The sequence below is a fragment of the Diabrotica virgifera genome, chromosome 8, assembly GCF_917563875.1.
Source record: "Diabrotica virgifera virgifera chromosome 8, PGI_DIABVI_V3a".
Taxonomy (NCBI): Eukaryota; Metazoa; Arthropoda; class Insecta; order Coleoptera; family Chrysomelidae; genus Diabrotica; species Diabrotica virgifera.
Window position 1 is genome coordinate 139,030,032 of NC_065450.1, and position 13,781 is coordinate 139,043,812.

Genomic DNA, 13,781 nt, shown 5'->3' on the forward strand with positions numbered 1-13,781 from the left:
ATACATTGTAAATCCCAAATCATGATTTCCAAAGTTTATACATTGTAAATTATGATTCGGGAGTGCTCCTAGTAGTATTTAACGTGTCTTGGTTTGTTTATTTCTACTGCATCTTGATTGTAAATTTAGTATCTATACTAATATAGTCTAGACTATATTAGAGTTATTATTTATAAAATATCTTGTTGCTGTTCCTAATTATTTTGAAATATTTCTTTTAACTTAATGTATACCTGAAATATGTTTTTATTATTTTTTCAGTATACTCGGATGGTAGAGTTTGTATATCAATTTTACATGCACCTGGTGATGATCCAATGGGATATGAATCTAGTGCTGAAAGGTGGTCACCAGTTCAAAGTGTAGAAAAGATATTACTTTCAGTTGTTAGTATGTTAGCAGGTAAGATAATTGTGTTACTTTTAGTTTACTGCTTTTTCAACAACTTTTTCAATAAAAAATTAATAGGTGATAAGTAAAAGTGGAATGACAAAAAAAGTCAAAGGGAGTGCAGACATATCATATGCAGTTTAAAAGAAGATATTGAAGAATTTGAACATCCTGTACGATTGAAATGATGAAAGAATGACAAAAAAACCATTGAAGATGGGGAAAATATATATACTTACTAACAAACATATAAATCTTATAACATACATATAAAATCGATATACTAAGCTAATATACAACATCTATAAAAACGCCACAATGGTAGTGAAGCTACACGACAATACCAATCCCATAAGAATTGGCAGAGGAGTATGGCAGGGCGATACTATGTCACGTAAGCTGTTTATCACTGTTCTGGAATACACTTTTAAAATGCTAGATTGGAGGGAGAAAGGTTTAAAATATAGATGGACAAAATCTAACGAACTTGCATTTCGCAGACAATGTAGTTCTACTGGCAGACAATTTAAAAGATATTAGAATAATGTTGCAAGACCTTAAGAAAGTGTGCTCTCAGGTTGGATTAAAAATATACATATCTAAGACAAAGCTTAATGACAAACCTGGTCCCCAGTGAAAACATTGTCATTAATGACTGTGAAATGGAGTTTGCGGAAAAGTACAAATATCTTGGTCATGAAATACGAATCACGAGAGACAATCAAACATGCAAATTGAAACGAAGAATTATCCTCTCCTGGGCCGAATACGGTAAACTCAGAGAGGTATTCAAAAGTGATCTTTCAATCTGCTTGAAACGAAAAGTCTTTAACCAATGCGTTTTGCCGGTTATAACCTATGGTGCTGAAACTTTTACATTAACAACCACATCTGCTAAGAAGCTAAGAATTTCTCAACGTAAGAAGGAAAAGTCGATGATTGGGGTGTCATTGCGGGACCATATAACGAACGAAGAACTACGATTGAGAACAGGAGTCATGTTCCTGGACCGGTCATGTGATCCGTCTGATAGATGGGAGATGGAAAAAGATGTTGCTCGAGTGGAGATCAACAGCCGATTAAAAGAAGTAGAAGAAGACCACCCACGCAATGGACGGACGATATAAAAAGAATGACCACTAATTGGATTTTAAGAGCCCAGGACAAAAGACAGTGGACGGAAATAGGGGAGGCCTATATCTAGCAGTGGGTGCAAAGAGCTGATTGATGATGATCATACTAACAAACAAATGCTGATTGAAACCCTAAATTCGTCTGTATAAAAATAAAGACGAAATTAATAAAATTGTGTTTAGCAAAATAAGAAAAGAAGTTGAAAGCCAATAAACTAAAAAATTAACTGATAAATATGCAAATTTAACTTAAAAGCGAGAAAAACTTTCTTTAACACGCATGTAAAAATATAGATAGTTCAGTGGAAAGATTCAAGTGGAAGCCTGGGGGGTAGGAGTGGCAAACTTTTTTTGCATTGATTTTTAGAGGTAAAATCTCTCACTATTGAACTAATAATACTCTGTCAAATGTATTTGTAAAATTTTCGAATGTGTTTAATTTGTAGAACAAATCTAACATTCGTTTTTAATAGAGATTTCAATTCTCTACAAATAGTTTCTTATGAAATGAATTTCGACTCGATTCAAGTTCTCTGTTTAACCCAGGTATGTATGACAATACCAAAAGGCACCGTTAGGAAAACATTCCAATTTTCGGTTCAGAGAACCCGTATGAATCGAGTTTGTGTACTCTAATACAGAGTATGCCATTAGTAAAATAAGAAAATCTACGGTTTCGTTTTGATTTAAATCGGTCTCTCTCCATCCCCCGATAGTACTATTTCTAGGTCTACCTGTTGTCAGAGCCTTTGACTTCTCCTTTGACAGAGAATTTGTCTTCCTCAGAGCCTCCTTGACAACAGGTAGACCTAGAAATAGTACTATCGCGGATGGAGGGAGACAGATTTAAATCAAAACGAAACCGTAGATTTTCTTATTTTACTAATGCCATACTCTGTATTAGAGTACACAGACTCGATTCATACGGATTCTCTGAACCGAAAATTGGAATGTTTTCCTAACGGTGCCTTTTGGTATTGTCATACCTGGGTTAAACAGAGAACTTGAATCGAGTCGAAATTCATTTCACTTATTCCCCGTTAGAGGGCGTTCTAACCATACTGCGATATAAATTGTTTTAATTTATATCGAGAAACTACGGTCGTGATAGTGTAAATTTGTCTTCCTCAGAGCCTCCTTGACAACAGGTAGACCTAGAAATAGTACTATCGGGGGATGGAGGGAGACAGATTTAAACCAAAACGAAACCGTAGATTTTCTTAGTTTCTTATGACTTTTGATGTAAAATAATTAGGGAAGCAGGAATTCAACAATTTAGAATTTTCCGTCGATATACCACCCGGTATATACAAATAATTACCGCAACAATGAAGGCCCAGCCCATTGTTTTTCTACCCGATGTATATAATGCTTAAAAAATTCTTGAGGCTGTTGCTCGAAGAATTCTTTTACAGCATTTTGTACTTCTTTGTCCGGCTGAAAACGATAACGTTTTAGCACCTTTTTCAGTTGCCCAAAATTGGGAAAATGACAAGGAGATAAATCGGGACTATAAGGTGGATGCTCTAATATCCTCCATTTCGTTCGCTATATTTTTGTTCACTACTTGGCAACCTAAGGCCGAACATTGTTGTGCAGGAGAATGACACCACGTGAGTGCGTCCCTGGACGTTTTCGTCAGATTGCTTGATGGGAGTTTGTTCAAAGGTCTCACGCTGATTATATGTTGACGAATTGTTAACAACAAACGCTATTTTAAGTCACAATACTTAAAATCGCAGTCAAAATCAAATGATAGGAACTGATCAGGGCGACGTTTACAAACATAACTAACACTACAAAAGGTCTGTTGAGTGATTACAATTTGTTTTCAAGGCTAACCTGACCAAAGATCTGTTTCAATTGAACAAGCGTATATGTATCTATGTTTTAGCGTTATGGATTATACTCTTGAAAACGTTTAATTTTTACCTTGTCTTGTGTGTTTCAGAACCGAACGATGAAAGTGGTGCAAATGTAGACGCCGCTAAGATGTGGAGAGAAAATAGAGAAGAATTTAATAAAATAGCAGAAAAAATTGTTCGACGGACGTTAGGCATTCCCACGTAAATCTATTAGTACATTGCATATTTGTTTTTATTATGACATTGTCAATTTGTTGTTGGTTCTATTTTCGTAAATGATTAATTATAGTTAGATAATTGTATATTAAGTGGTTAGGAGGATCTGTCACCATATGTATGAAATATGTATATTTATTTATAAATTATATACTATTAACAAAGATATGACTTTTGTGGATTTAATTGATCAATAGAAATTGTTTCTAAAGAACGTTACGGTCGAACATTCTTTGGTTTTCTAAGAAGGCGATATAGTTTAAACGGTATAGGTAACAGAAATGGAAAATATAGACAGAAAAAACAACATTGTAATAGGTAGAGGTGGTTAAGAATCATAAGTAAACTAATCAAAACAATAAAATATGTGGCTATATCGAAAAAAAAACGGGACTGGCATTTTAGTCAACAAAGCAATATCATTACTATTGTGACGTTGTTCTGTGGTTTTCGGAGATTAAGTGAACAATGTGGTTTAACTCAATTCGCTGCCACTATAAAAATCAAGATGTTAGCTTTAAGTCGACAAGATTTTCACTTTTCAAAAAAATGTTGTAAAAAATAGCGTATGTTTTGAAATTAAAAAAAGAATGTGCGTGTACTTTGTACGCACGTAAAAAGTTATACTTCTATTGTATGATTTCAACGAAATTAATATATGTACAACTGGTTCCTAAAAAAACTGATACGACTCTTAAAGCGAAGCAGTGCATTTTAAAGGACAATACTTATTATTTACATACTGTCACTGTCACTGCCAAATCTTAAAATTTGTCAGATATCTTATTCTGTTCACCCTCAGAAAATGGCTCCACATGCTAGCAAAGAACTAAAATGAAGAATTGTAACGAAATTAGAAGATGGTTGGTCACTATCTGCCGTAAAGAACCATTTTAACATAAGAAGAACAACAGTTTTTAATATTAATAAGAGATGGAGAGAGCAAGAAACTCTCGAAAGAAAGCAAGGTTCTGGAAGACCAAAAATATCTACCGCTCATGAAGATCGTACGCTTTTGGAGAAATTAGAAGAGAATCCTTTTGAAGATGCGAAAACTGCAAGAATTCAAAATAATATCAAAATTTAGACTTTAATAATTATTAAAATGTATGAATTAACATATTATGTAATCAGTTGTTTGTTGTTTGTTTGTTTATTTTATTATTTGTCTGTCATAATAAATATATAATGTCAAACCAATCAAATACACTGCTCAAAATGATCAAATGTTACTAAGAGTCGTATCAGTTTTTTTAGGAACCAGCTGTACATTAAACAGTTTATTTATATTTTATTTAAATATTAAACTAATTTTAATACTTACTACTTTCCAAACATTTTTATTAAAACAATAGATACCAAAGATTAAAAAAATAAAAGAATAAAACACACACAAACACATTGAAAAATGCACCTAAGAAATGATTTCTAAACAATAATTGTTGGCAAAAATTTTAACTAAATACGCATTTTCTGAAAAAAATTATATAACAAATATATTCACAATCATAGAGAGATATGCTATATGAAGTAATGAGATCCTTGGGTATTTCAGGAAAGCTGGTTAAATTAGTGAGAATGACGCTCAACAATACAAAAAACAGGATAACAATGGAAGGAAATTTTTCAAAACAATTCACAGTGAATAAAGGACTGAAACAGGGTGACCCTCTATCCACAGACTTATTTAACTTGGTACTAGAGCACATAGTAAGAAGGATAAAAATTAGTACAAGCGGTACCATATTTAACAACAGACAGCAGTTTATAGCTTACGCTGATGATCTAGTCATCCTAACAAGAACAAAGGAACATCTCCAAAAAATGTTCCAAAAGTTCGAAGCGGAAGCAAAAAAATATGGATTAAGAATCAACCAAGGAAAAACACAATACATGGTAATGAAAGGAGATATAAATAAAGAGGATAACTATATAAAAATGAAAGGAGAAGGAGATGAATATAAATTTAAGGAAGTATCAGAATTCGAATACCTGGGAGTGACTGTAACCAGTACTGGAAGGGAAGAAAAAGAAATAGATAAAAGATTATTGAAGGGAAGTCGAGTTGTGGGTGCCTTAAACACGATATTAAAAGCAAAAAATGTGTCGATAAACGCGAAAATCAGAATGTATGAAACGATAATACGGCCCACAGTGTTGTATGCGAGCGAAACGTGGGTAATGAATCAACAAGAGGAGAAGAAGATACAGATATGGAAAAGGAAGGTCCTGAGAAAGATTTTTGGAGGTATACAGATAGCGGAGAAAACCTGGAGGAGACGAACAAATGAAGAAGTAATGAGGATGTATGGGAGACCAAAAATAACGACAAAAATACGAGCCCAAAGAGTTAGATGGCTGGGACATATTACTCGAATGCCAGAAAATAGAAACGTCAAACGAATATTCAAAGACAGAGCATTGGGAAAAAGGAGACGAGGTCGCCCAAGGAAGAGATGGTTAGAGGCTGCAGAGAGGGATTTAGAAGAAATCGGGGTGAAGGACTGGAGAAAGAGTGCAGAGGACCGAAAAGAATGGAGAAATATTATCCAGAATTTAGAAGCCGTAGGCCTGTTAGCGCTGTTGTATATATTCACAATCATAAAATGTATAAAAAAAATAAAAACTTGCATTCGGATTCGAACCCGCGTGCTTAGACATGAAATCCACTTACACACACCCGACACCCGTCTTGACCACTTACACGTACTTGTCATGTGGGAAGGTAGGCTAACTGAACGTTTTACTGTTTGACAGTTCTGAATCTAATCAAATTAGTTTGATTTTTGTGTGTATGTGTTCACAAAGGGAATTAAAATATTAAAATACAACAAAACATAGAGTAAGAAAACAATAGGTATATTAGATGAAGAGTGGTAGAAATTTTGTTGGTAATCAAATTATGTAAATCAAAGCATTACCTACTATAAATAGATAGGTACATACATTTTCCAAATAGGTAAGTACCTACCTATGTAATTTTTTATTACAATACTGAAACATTTACAATTAAGTACGTACCTGTTGCTTTTAAAAACTATTTAAAAAGTTACTACAATTATAAACTTGCTTTTGTCTGTGTCCTCACAACCACAACAATAAAAACTAATATACAATATTTGTTTATCCATAACCTCCATATTGAACAATTATTGTCATGCCATTTGAACACCCAATCAGAGCATAGGTATAATGCGTCTGCGCCGGGGAACAAGGTTTTTGATGAATTCGCGGATTAAATTTCACTCCCATCGCGCCTAAAGAAGTATAACTTCAAAAATATACCTACTTCATATTTTTATTGTAAAATAATGGTTTTTGATTTCACACCCCTGTGCGTGACTCTCCTGTGGTGAATCGCTACCACTATGAGCCGCCTCACGCGCTAGTGCGTGATGTGGTCAAATCTAACAATTTTATTATGACTACGACTATATTGACTAAAATAAAACAAACATTGGGATATTGAAAGGACATAATATATTACGAGACCTTCTACAAATCAAAACAAAATAAAATACGTAATGGTGAATACATGGCGGATCTTTTTTCACAAATAAAAAAAAGAGTTCACTACTGGATATGGGACTGAATAAAAACAAACCCTTACTGGAATCAAAGAGCACTAATTGTAATAGATAACGAACCCAGTCCATAAATTGAAATTAGGAGAGGAGTTAGGCAGGGATTATTATGTTTTCATTACTATTTAATGTATATAGTGAAGCCATTTTTGAAGAAGCATTATTATCTCAAAGTGAAGGAATAATAATTAACGAAAAATCTATTAACAACATGCAGATGACACCGTGATTATGGCAAGCTCTGCTGAACAACTCCAATTACTACTAAACAAAACAAACAGTTTCTGTTGAAAGTATGTACTAAAAATGAATATAAAAAGACCCAATACATGATAATAACTAAGAAACAAATATACGAACAAACATACATTTGGGAAATGTACCGATAGAAAGGGTTGATAAATACAAATACCTAGAAACCTGGATTTCAGACAATAATGATCAAACAACAGAAAGAAATAAGGGCCAGGATAGAAATACCAAGAAATGCGTTTGTAAAAATGAAAACAATTATCTGCAACAAGGACCTTAGATGAGAACTGAGAGCACAAGCTCTGAGATGCTACGTGTTTTCGATACTGCAATATGGACTTAAAAACTGGACACTGAAGCAAGAACACCTAAATAAGCTACAGTCATTTGAAATGTGGTATTACATAAGGATGCTTAGCATGGACACAGAAGAAAACGAACACGGAAGTATTGCGAGAGATGGGCAAAGAATACGAAAAAATAAACACAATAAAAAAAATTTAGGGCACTCGTGGGAGTGCCGACAGAAGTGAAAATTTCTTATAGTATATCAATTACGAGCTCAATGCTTTTTCCCCATCCAAAAAGAAGTGATATACCTATACATATTATATACGCGTTGCGTTCGTCCTTTGCTATTTACGTATAAATACACATAATATAAATATGTACGTATAAAATTTATTTCGGCGAGGTGATGACGGTCGCAAATTCAATAATTTTTCCCATATAAAAAGTGCACAGTGTCCCTAAAGAAGTTTTCACTTTAAAAATTTATTTCGTCGAAGCGATGACGGTCGCTAATGTAATACTTTTTCCCCATCCAAACAGTGCAAAACATCCCTGAAGAAGTTTTCACTTCAAAAATTTATTTCGCCGAAGCGATGACGGTCACTAATTTAATACTATTTCCCCATCCAAAAAGTGCACAACGTCCCTAAGAAAATTTTCACTTCAAAAATTTATTTCGCCGATGCGATGACGGTCGCTAATTTAATACTTTTTCCCCATCCAAAAAGTGCACAACGTTCCTAAAGAAGTTTTCACTTCAAAAATGTATTTCGTCGAAGCGATGACAATCGCGAAATTAATCCCCTTTTCCCCATTCTAAAATAGATTTTACATTTATTTTAAATTTAAATACTACTACACAATTTATACATACACTCACCGTCACCAAATAACGGGCACCCCCAAAAATGGGTGCAAAAAGTGCAAAATATCCCTGAAGAAGCTTTCACTTCAAAAATTTATTTCGTCGAGGCGATCACGGTCGCTAATTTAATAGTTTTTCGCCATCCAAAAAGTGCACAACGTCCCTAAAGAAGTTTTCACTTCAAAAATGTATTTCGTCGAAACGATGACGGTCGCTAATTTAATAATTTTTCGCCATCCAAAAAGTGCACAACGTCCCTAAAGAGGTTTTCACTTCAAAAATTTATTTCGTCGAAGCTATGACGGTCGCTAATTTAATACTTTTTCCCCATCCAAACAGTGCACAACGTCCCTAAGGAAATTTTCACTTCAAAAATTTATTTCGTCGAAGCGATGACGGTCGCTAATTTAATACTTTTTCCCCATCCAAAAAGTGCACAACGTCCCTAAAGAAGTTTTCACTTCAAAAATGTATTTCGTCGAAGCAACGACAGTCGCTAATTTAATAGTTTTTCCCCATCCAAAAAGTGCACAATGTCCCTAAAGAAGTTTTCACTTCAAAAATTTATTTCGTCGAAGCGATGACGGTCGCTAATTTAATACTTTTTCCCCATCCAAAAAGTGCACAGCGTCCCTAAAGAAGTTTTCACTTCAAAAAATTATTTCGTCGAAGCGATGACGGTCGCTAATTTAATACTTTTTCCCCATCCAAAAAGTGCACAACGTCCCTGAAGAAGTCTTCATTTCAAACATTTATTTCGTCGAAGCGATGACGGTCGCTAATTTAATACTTTTTCTCCATCCAAAAAGTGCACAACGTCCCCAAAGAAGTTTTCACTTCAAAAATTTATTTCGCCGAAGCGATGACGGTAGCTAATTTAATAGTTTTTCCCCATCCAAAACGTGCACAACGTCCTTAAAGAAGTTTTCACTTCAAAAATTTATTTCGCCGAAGCGATGACGGTCGCTAATTTAATACTTTTTCTCATTCAAAAAGTGCACAACGTCCCTAAAGAAGTTTTCACTTCAAAAATTTATTTCGTCGAAGCGATGACGGTCGCTAATTTAATACTTTTTCCCCATCCAAAAAGTGCACCACGTCCCTAAAGAAGTTTTCACTTCAAAAAATTATTTCGTCGAAGCGATGACGGTCGCTAATTTAATACTTTTTCCCCATCCAAAAAGTGCACAACGTCCCTAAAGAAGTTTTCACTTCAAAAATTTATTTCGTCGAAGCGATTTTACATTCTAAATAGATTTTACATTTATTTTAAATTTAAATACTACTACACAATTTATATATAGGGTGAGGCAGATAACTGGCCTATTAGAAATATCTCGAGAAGGCAACAGAATCATGAAAATTGGAAGGAAGAGGTTTTAAAGGATGATCTATTAAATGAAAATATTTTTATCTCTTTGCAACTTCCGGTTATACGGGAAGTTGATTATAACTTCGTTTTTTTAAATGGGACACCCTGTATATTTTTACATTTTTGGATTCTCCTCAATATCTTCTTTTTTAAAATATGAGGTTTTGTAATATTATACAGGGTATTTTAAAATATATTTAAGTTTTTTTATTAATTTCGTAGCAATATTCACACCCTGTAGAATTGTAACAGTTTGACATTAAAAACTCTGCTTACGTTCAAGTGATTTTTAATATAGTCTACTATTGTTAAGAATCATTAGTATAGCTAATTTTGAAATTTTAGTGTACAGGGTTGGTCGAAACTCGGAATGAATATTTTCTGAGTTTTCTTAAATGGAACACCCTGTATTTTAGTATTGTAATGAAATGATATTTCATGGTACTTTTTTATTTTATAAGTATTCCCTATACCTAATTGCTTTAATTTGTGAGTTATTGGTGATTCAAGCTAAACATTAAATGCAACAAAAAATACGTAAAATTTTATTAGGTTGGCCGTGAAAAAATTTAATCACAAATAGTTTTTCAGAAATAAATACATATTAATCCAGACTGATCCTTAAAATTACCATTACCAATAATGGTTTAGCTATCAAAATACCTACGTAGTTAAGATTGTTGGTGCGATTAACAATTAAGCACAAATTAAAGCAGTTAGGTATAGGGAATGCTTAAGAAATAAAAAAGTACCATAAAATATCATTTCATTACAATACTAAAATACAGGGTGTTCCATTTAAGAAAACTCAGAAAATACTCATTCCCAGTTTCGACTAACCCTGTATACTAAAATTACAAATTTAGGTCTACTAATGATTCTTAACAATATTAGACTATATTAAAAATCATTTGAACGTAAGTAGAGTTTTAGATGTCAAACTACTACAATTCTACAGGGTGTGAATATTGCTACGAAATTAATAAAAAAAACGTAATTATCTTTTAAAATACCCTGTATAACATTACAAAACATCATATTTTAAGAAAAGACATCGAAGAGAATCCAAAAATGTAAAAATATACAGGGTGTCCCATTTACAAAAACGAAGTTATAAGCAACTTCCGGTATAACCGGAAGTAGCAAATAGATGAAAATATTTTCATTAAATAGATGAGTCTTCAAAACCCCTTAATTCAAATTTTCATGATTCTGTTGCCTTTAGTTCTCGAGATATTTCTAATAGGCCCTTTATTTGCCTCACCCTGTATACACTCACCGGCACAAAAAACGGGCACCCCCAAAAATGGATCATTTTTAATGTCTTGTTTCATAATAAGTTTGTTCTAGCATCAGTTTCAAACGGTTTCAAACCGTCAGCGAATAGCGGACCAGCGCGAGTAGAGGGGATAGCACTGCTGACTGTATTACGTTCTCTCACTGACCAACTGTTTGCTGACGGTTTCTGACTAGTTTGACTGTTTGCTAGAACAAACCTATTATTGTTGCTAGACAGGTACATTGTATTGTATACAGGGTGTACGAATCAAACTGTGTTTTTTTCTCAAACTTTGGAACACCCTGTGGAATGTTCTAGCTTTTATAAAATACTGAAATTAAAACCCAACTATAGCCTCAGGTTTTCTTAACATTCTGTTTTTTTGATTCATTCGCTTATGTTGGATAATAAAAAAGTTATGCACTTTAACAACTACCCCTGTGTTTCGTCAATACAGGGTGTTTTTAAATAAGTACGGCAAACTTTAAGGGGTAATTCTGCATGATAAAATAATGACAGTTTGCTTTATAAACGTATGCCCGCAAATGCTTCGTTTCCGAGATAGGGGGTGTTGAAATTGTTCTTACAAACTGACGATTTATTTATTGCTCTAAAACGGTTTATGATATGCAAATGAAATTTGGTAGATTTTAAGAGGAAGTTATTGCGCATTTTTTGGCATACAATTAAGAATTTTATATTCACCATTGGCGTGCATACGGGTATAAACATTTTAGATATATCCCGTATGCACGCCAATGGTGAATATAAAATTCTTAATTGTATGCCAAACAATGCGCAATAACTTCCTCTTAAAATCTCAAAATTTCATTTCTGTACCGTGGAGGTAAACAGTCGTATATCCTCAATCTATACATTTGCAAGAAAGCGCAAAACATACAGACTAGTCAATAAACTATAAAAAAAAAATTATTTCCATTACGTCGAATTCAACATTATTGGTATATTATAATATGTAAATGCAAATCTATTACTGAGTATTAGTATTGTTAAGAAATTATTTACCTGATGTATAATAATGGGAGTTACGACTTTTTACCTCTATGTCTTTAAACAGGTAATATGCAAAATAAAAATCGTAAGTGATTACAAAAATAGTATATTCCGTATTTAAAAATGCAAAAACCAAATCACAATGTTTGGAACAAAAAAGAACTCTTGTTTTTCATTATCCCGTTTTAACACCCTCAAAATACCATTTAATATAAAAATGGAGCTACATGTTTACCACTACCGCATACGAAAGCATACTATCTAATCTAATATATGCACGTATTTATGGAGTTGCTATGGATAAACTACTGTTTACCTCAACTGACTAATGGAGTTGCTATTGTTTCTAAACGCCTTATCTAGGCAACTAATAACGCTGGATGTACGATTTTTTGCCACAATATGCTATGAAAATCTGACAACAAGAGCGTGGTATTAACTCCATTTCGGCAAAAAGTGGAGTTACGACTGTTTACCTCCACGGTACAGATTTGCATATCATAAACCGTTTTAGAGTACCTAATAAATAAATCGTCAGTTTTTAAGAACAATTTCAACACCCTCTATCTCGGAAACGAAGCATTTGCGGGCATACGTTTATAAAGCAAACTGTCATTATTTTATCATGCAGAATTACCCCTTAAAGTTTGCCGTACTTATTTAAAAACACCCTGTATTGACGAAAAACAGGGGTAGTTGCTAAAGTGCCTAACTCTTTTATTATCCAACATAAGCGAATGAATCAAATAAAAGAATGTTAAGAAAACCTGAGGCTATAGTTGGGTTTTAATTTCAGTATTTTATAAAAGCTAGAACATTCCACAGGGTGTTCCAAAGGTTTAGAAAAAAAACACAGTTTGATTCGTACACCCTGTATACAATGACAATGTAAATGTCTAGCAACAATATTATTACAGCGATACAGCGAAGGAGTACAGGAAGAAGGAGAGTGTCATGGTTGAAGAATTTAAGGAACCGGTTTAAATGCAGTTCTATAGAACTGTTCAGAGCAGCGGTAGATAGAGTAAAGATAGTAATGATGATATCCAACCTCCGATTTGGAGACGGCACTTAAAGAAGATTACTGAATATAAAAAAAATTTTACTACTTATGCGTGATATCATGAGTTATGAGCATGCCAAGTAGTAACCAGGGTCGCCATGACATTGCTAACAAAGATAAACAGTATATTTCCTTGTTAACGGCAAGATTTACAGTGCTTTCTGGGACTTTTCGTGCTTCCTACTCTTCGAGTTCGCTTAGACAGTGTGTGTGCGTGTGTAGAGGTGGTTGAATATTCTCTTTTACTTCATCACTAATAGACGATAATGATTATTTCCATACGAAAATCATACAGGTCTAGTTTTTTTCTCGAATACTGATTGTACAGTATTTATGTGCATTGAGAACCATTAATTGCAAAATATGTATCAACACCTTTATAGGCCATCTTGAAAGATTTTCTTTCAGCAGGGTAATAGGCAAGCATCTGGTCCTGCCTATATATTCTCGACATGTA

At 33.6% G+C, this 13,781-nt stretch overlaps 1 protein-coding gene across 1 annotated transcript in view; it reads left to right on the forward strand.

Moving 5' to 3' along the window:
* Window positions 1–3,770, forward strand: part of LOC126889375 (ubiquitin-conjugating enzyme E2 G2) — a 12,093-nt gene extending 8,323 nt beyond the window's left edge. The window contains exons 4-5 of the mRNA XM_050657628.1: window positions 262–402; window positions 3,475–3,770. Of these exons, the coding sequence (XP_050513585.1) occupies window positions 262–402; window positions 3,475–3,593 (260 nt within the window). The 3' untranslated portion in view covers window positions 3,594–3,770. The remainder of the gene's footprint in view (window positions 1–261; window positions 403–3,474) is intronic.
* Window positions 3,771–13,781: the final 10,011 nt, after the last annotated feature.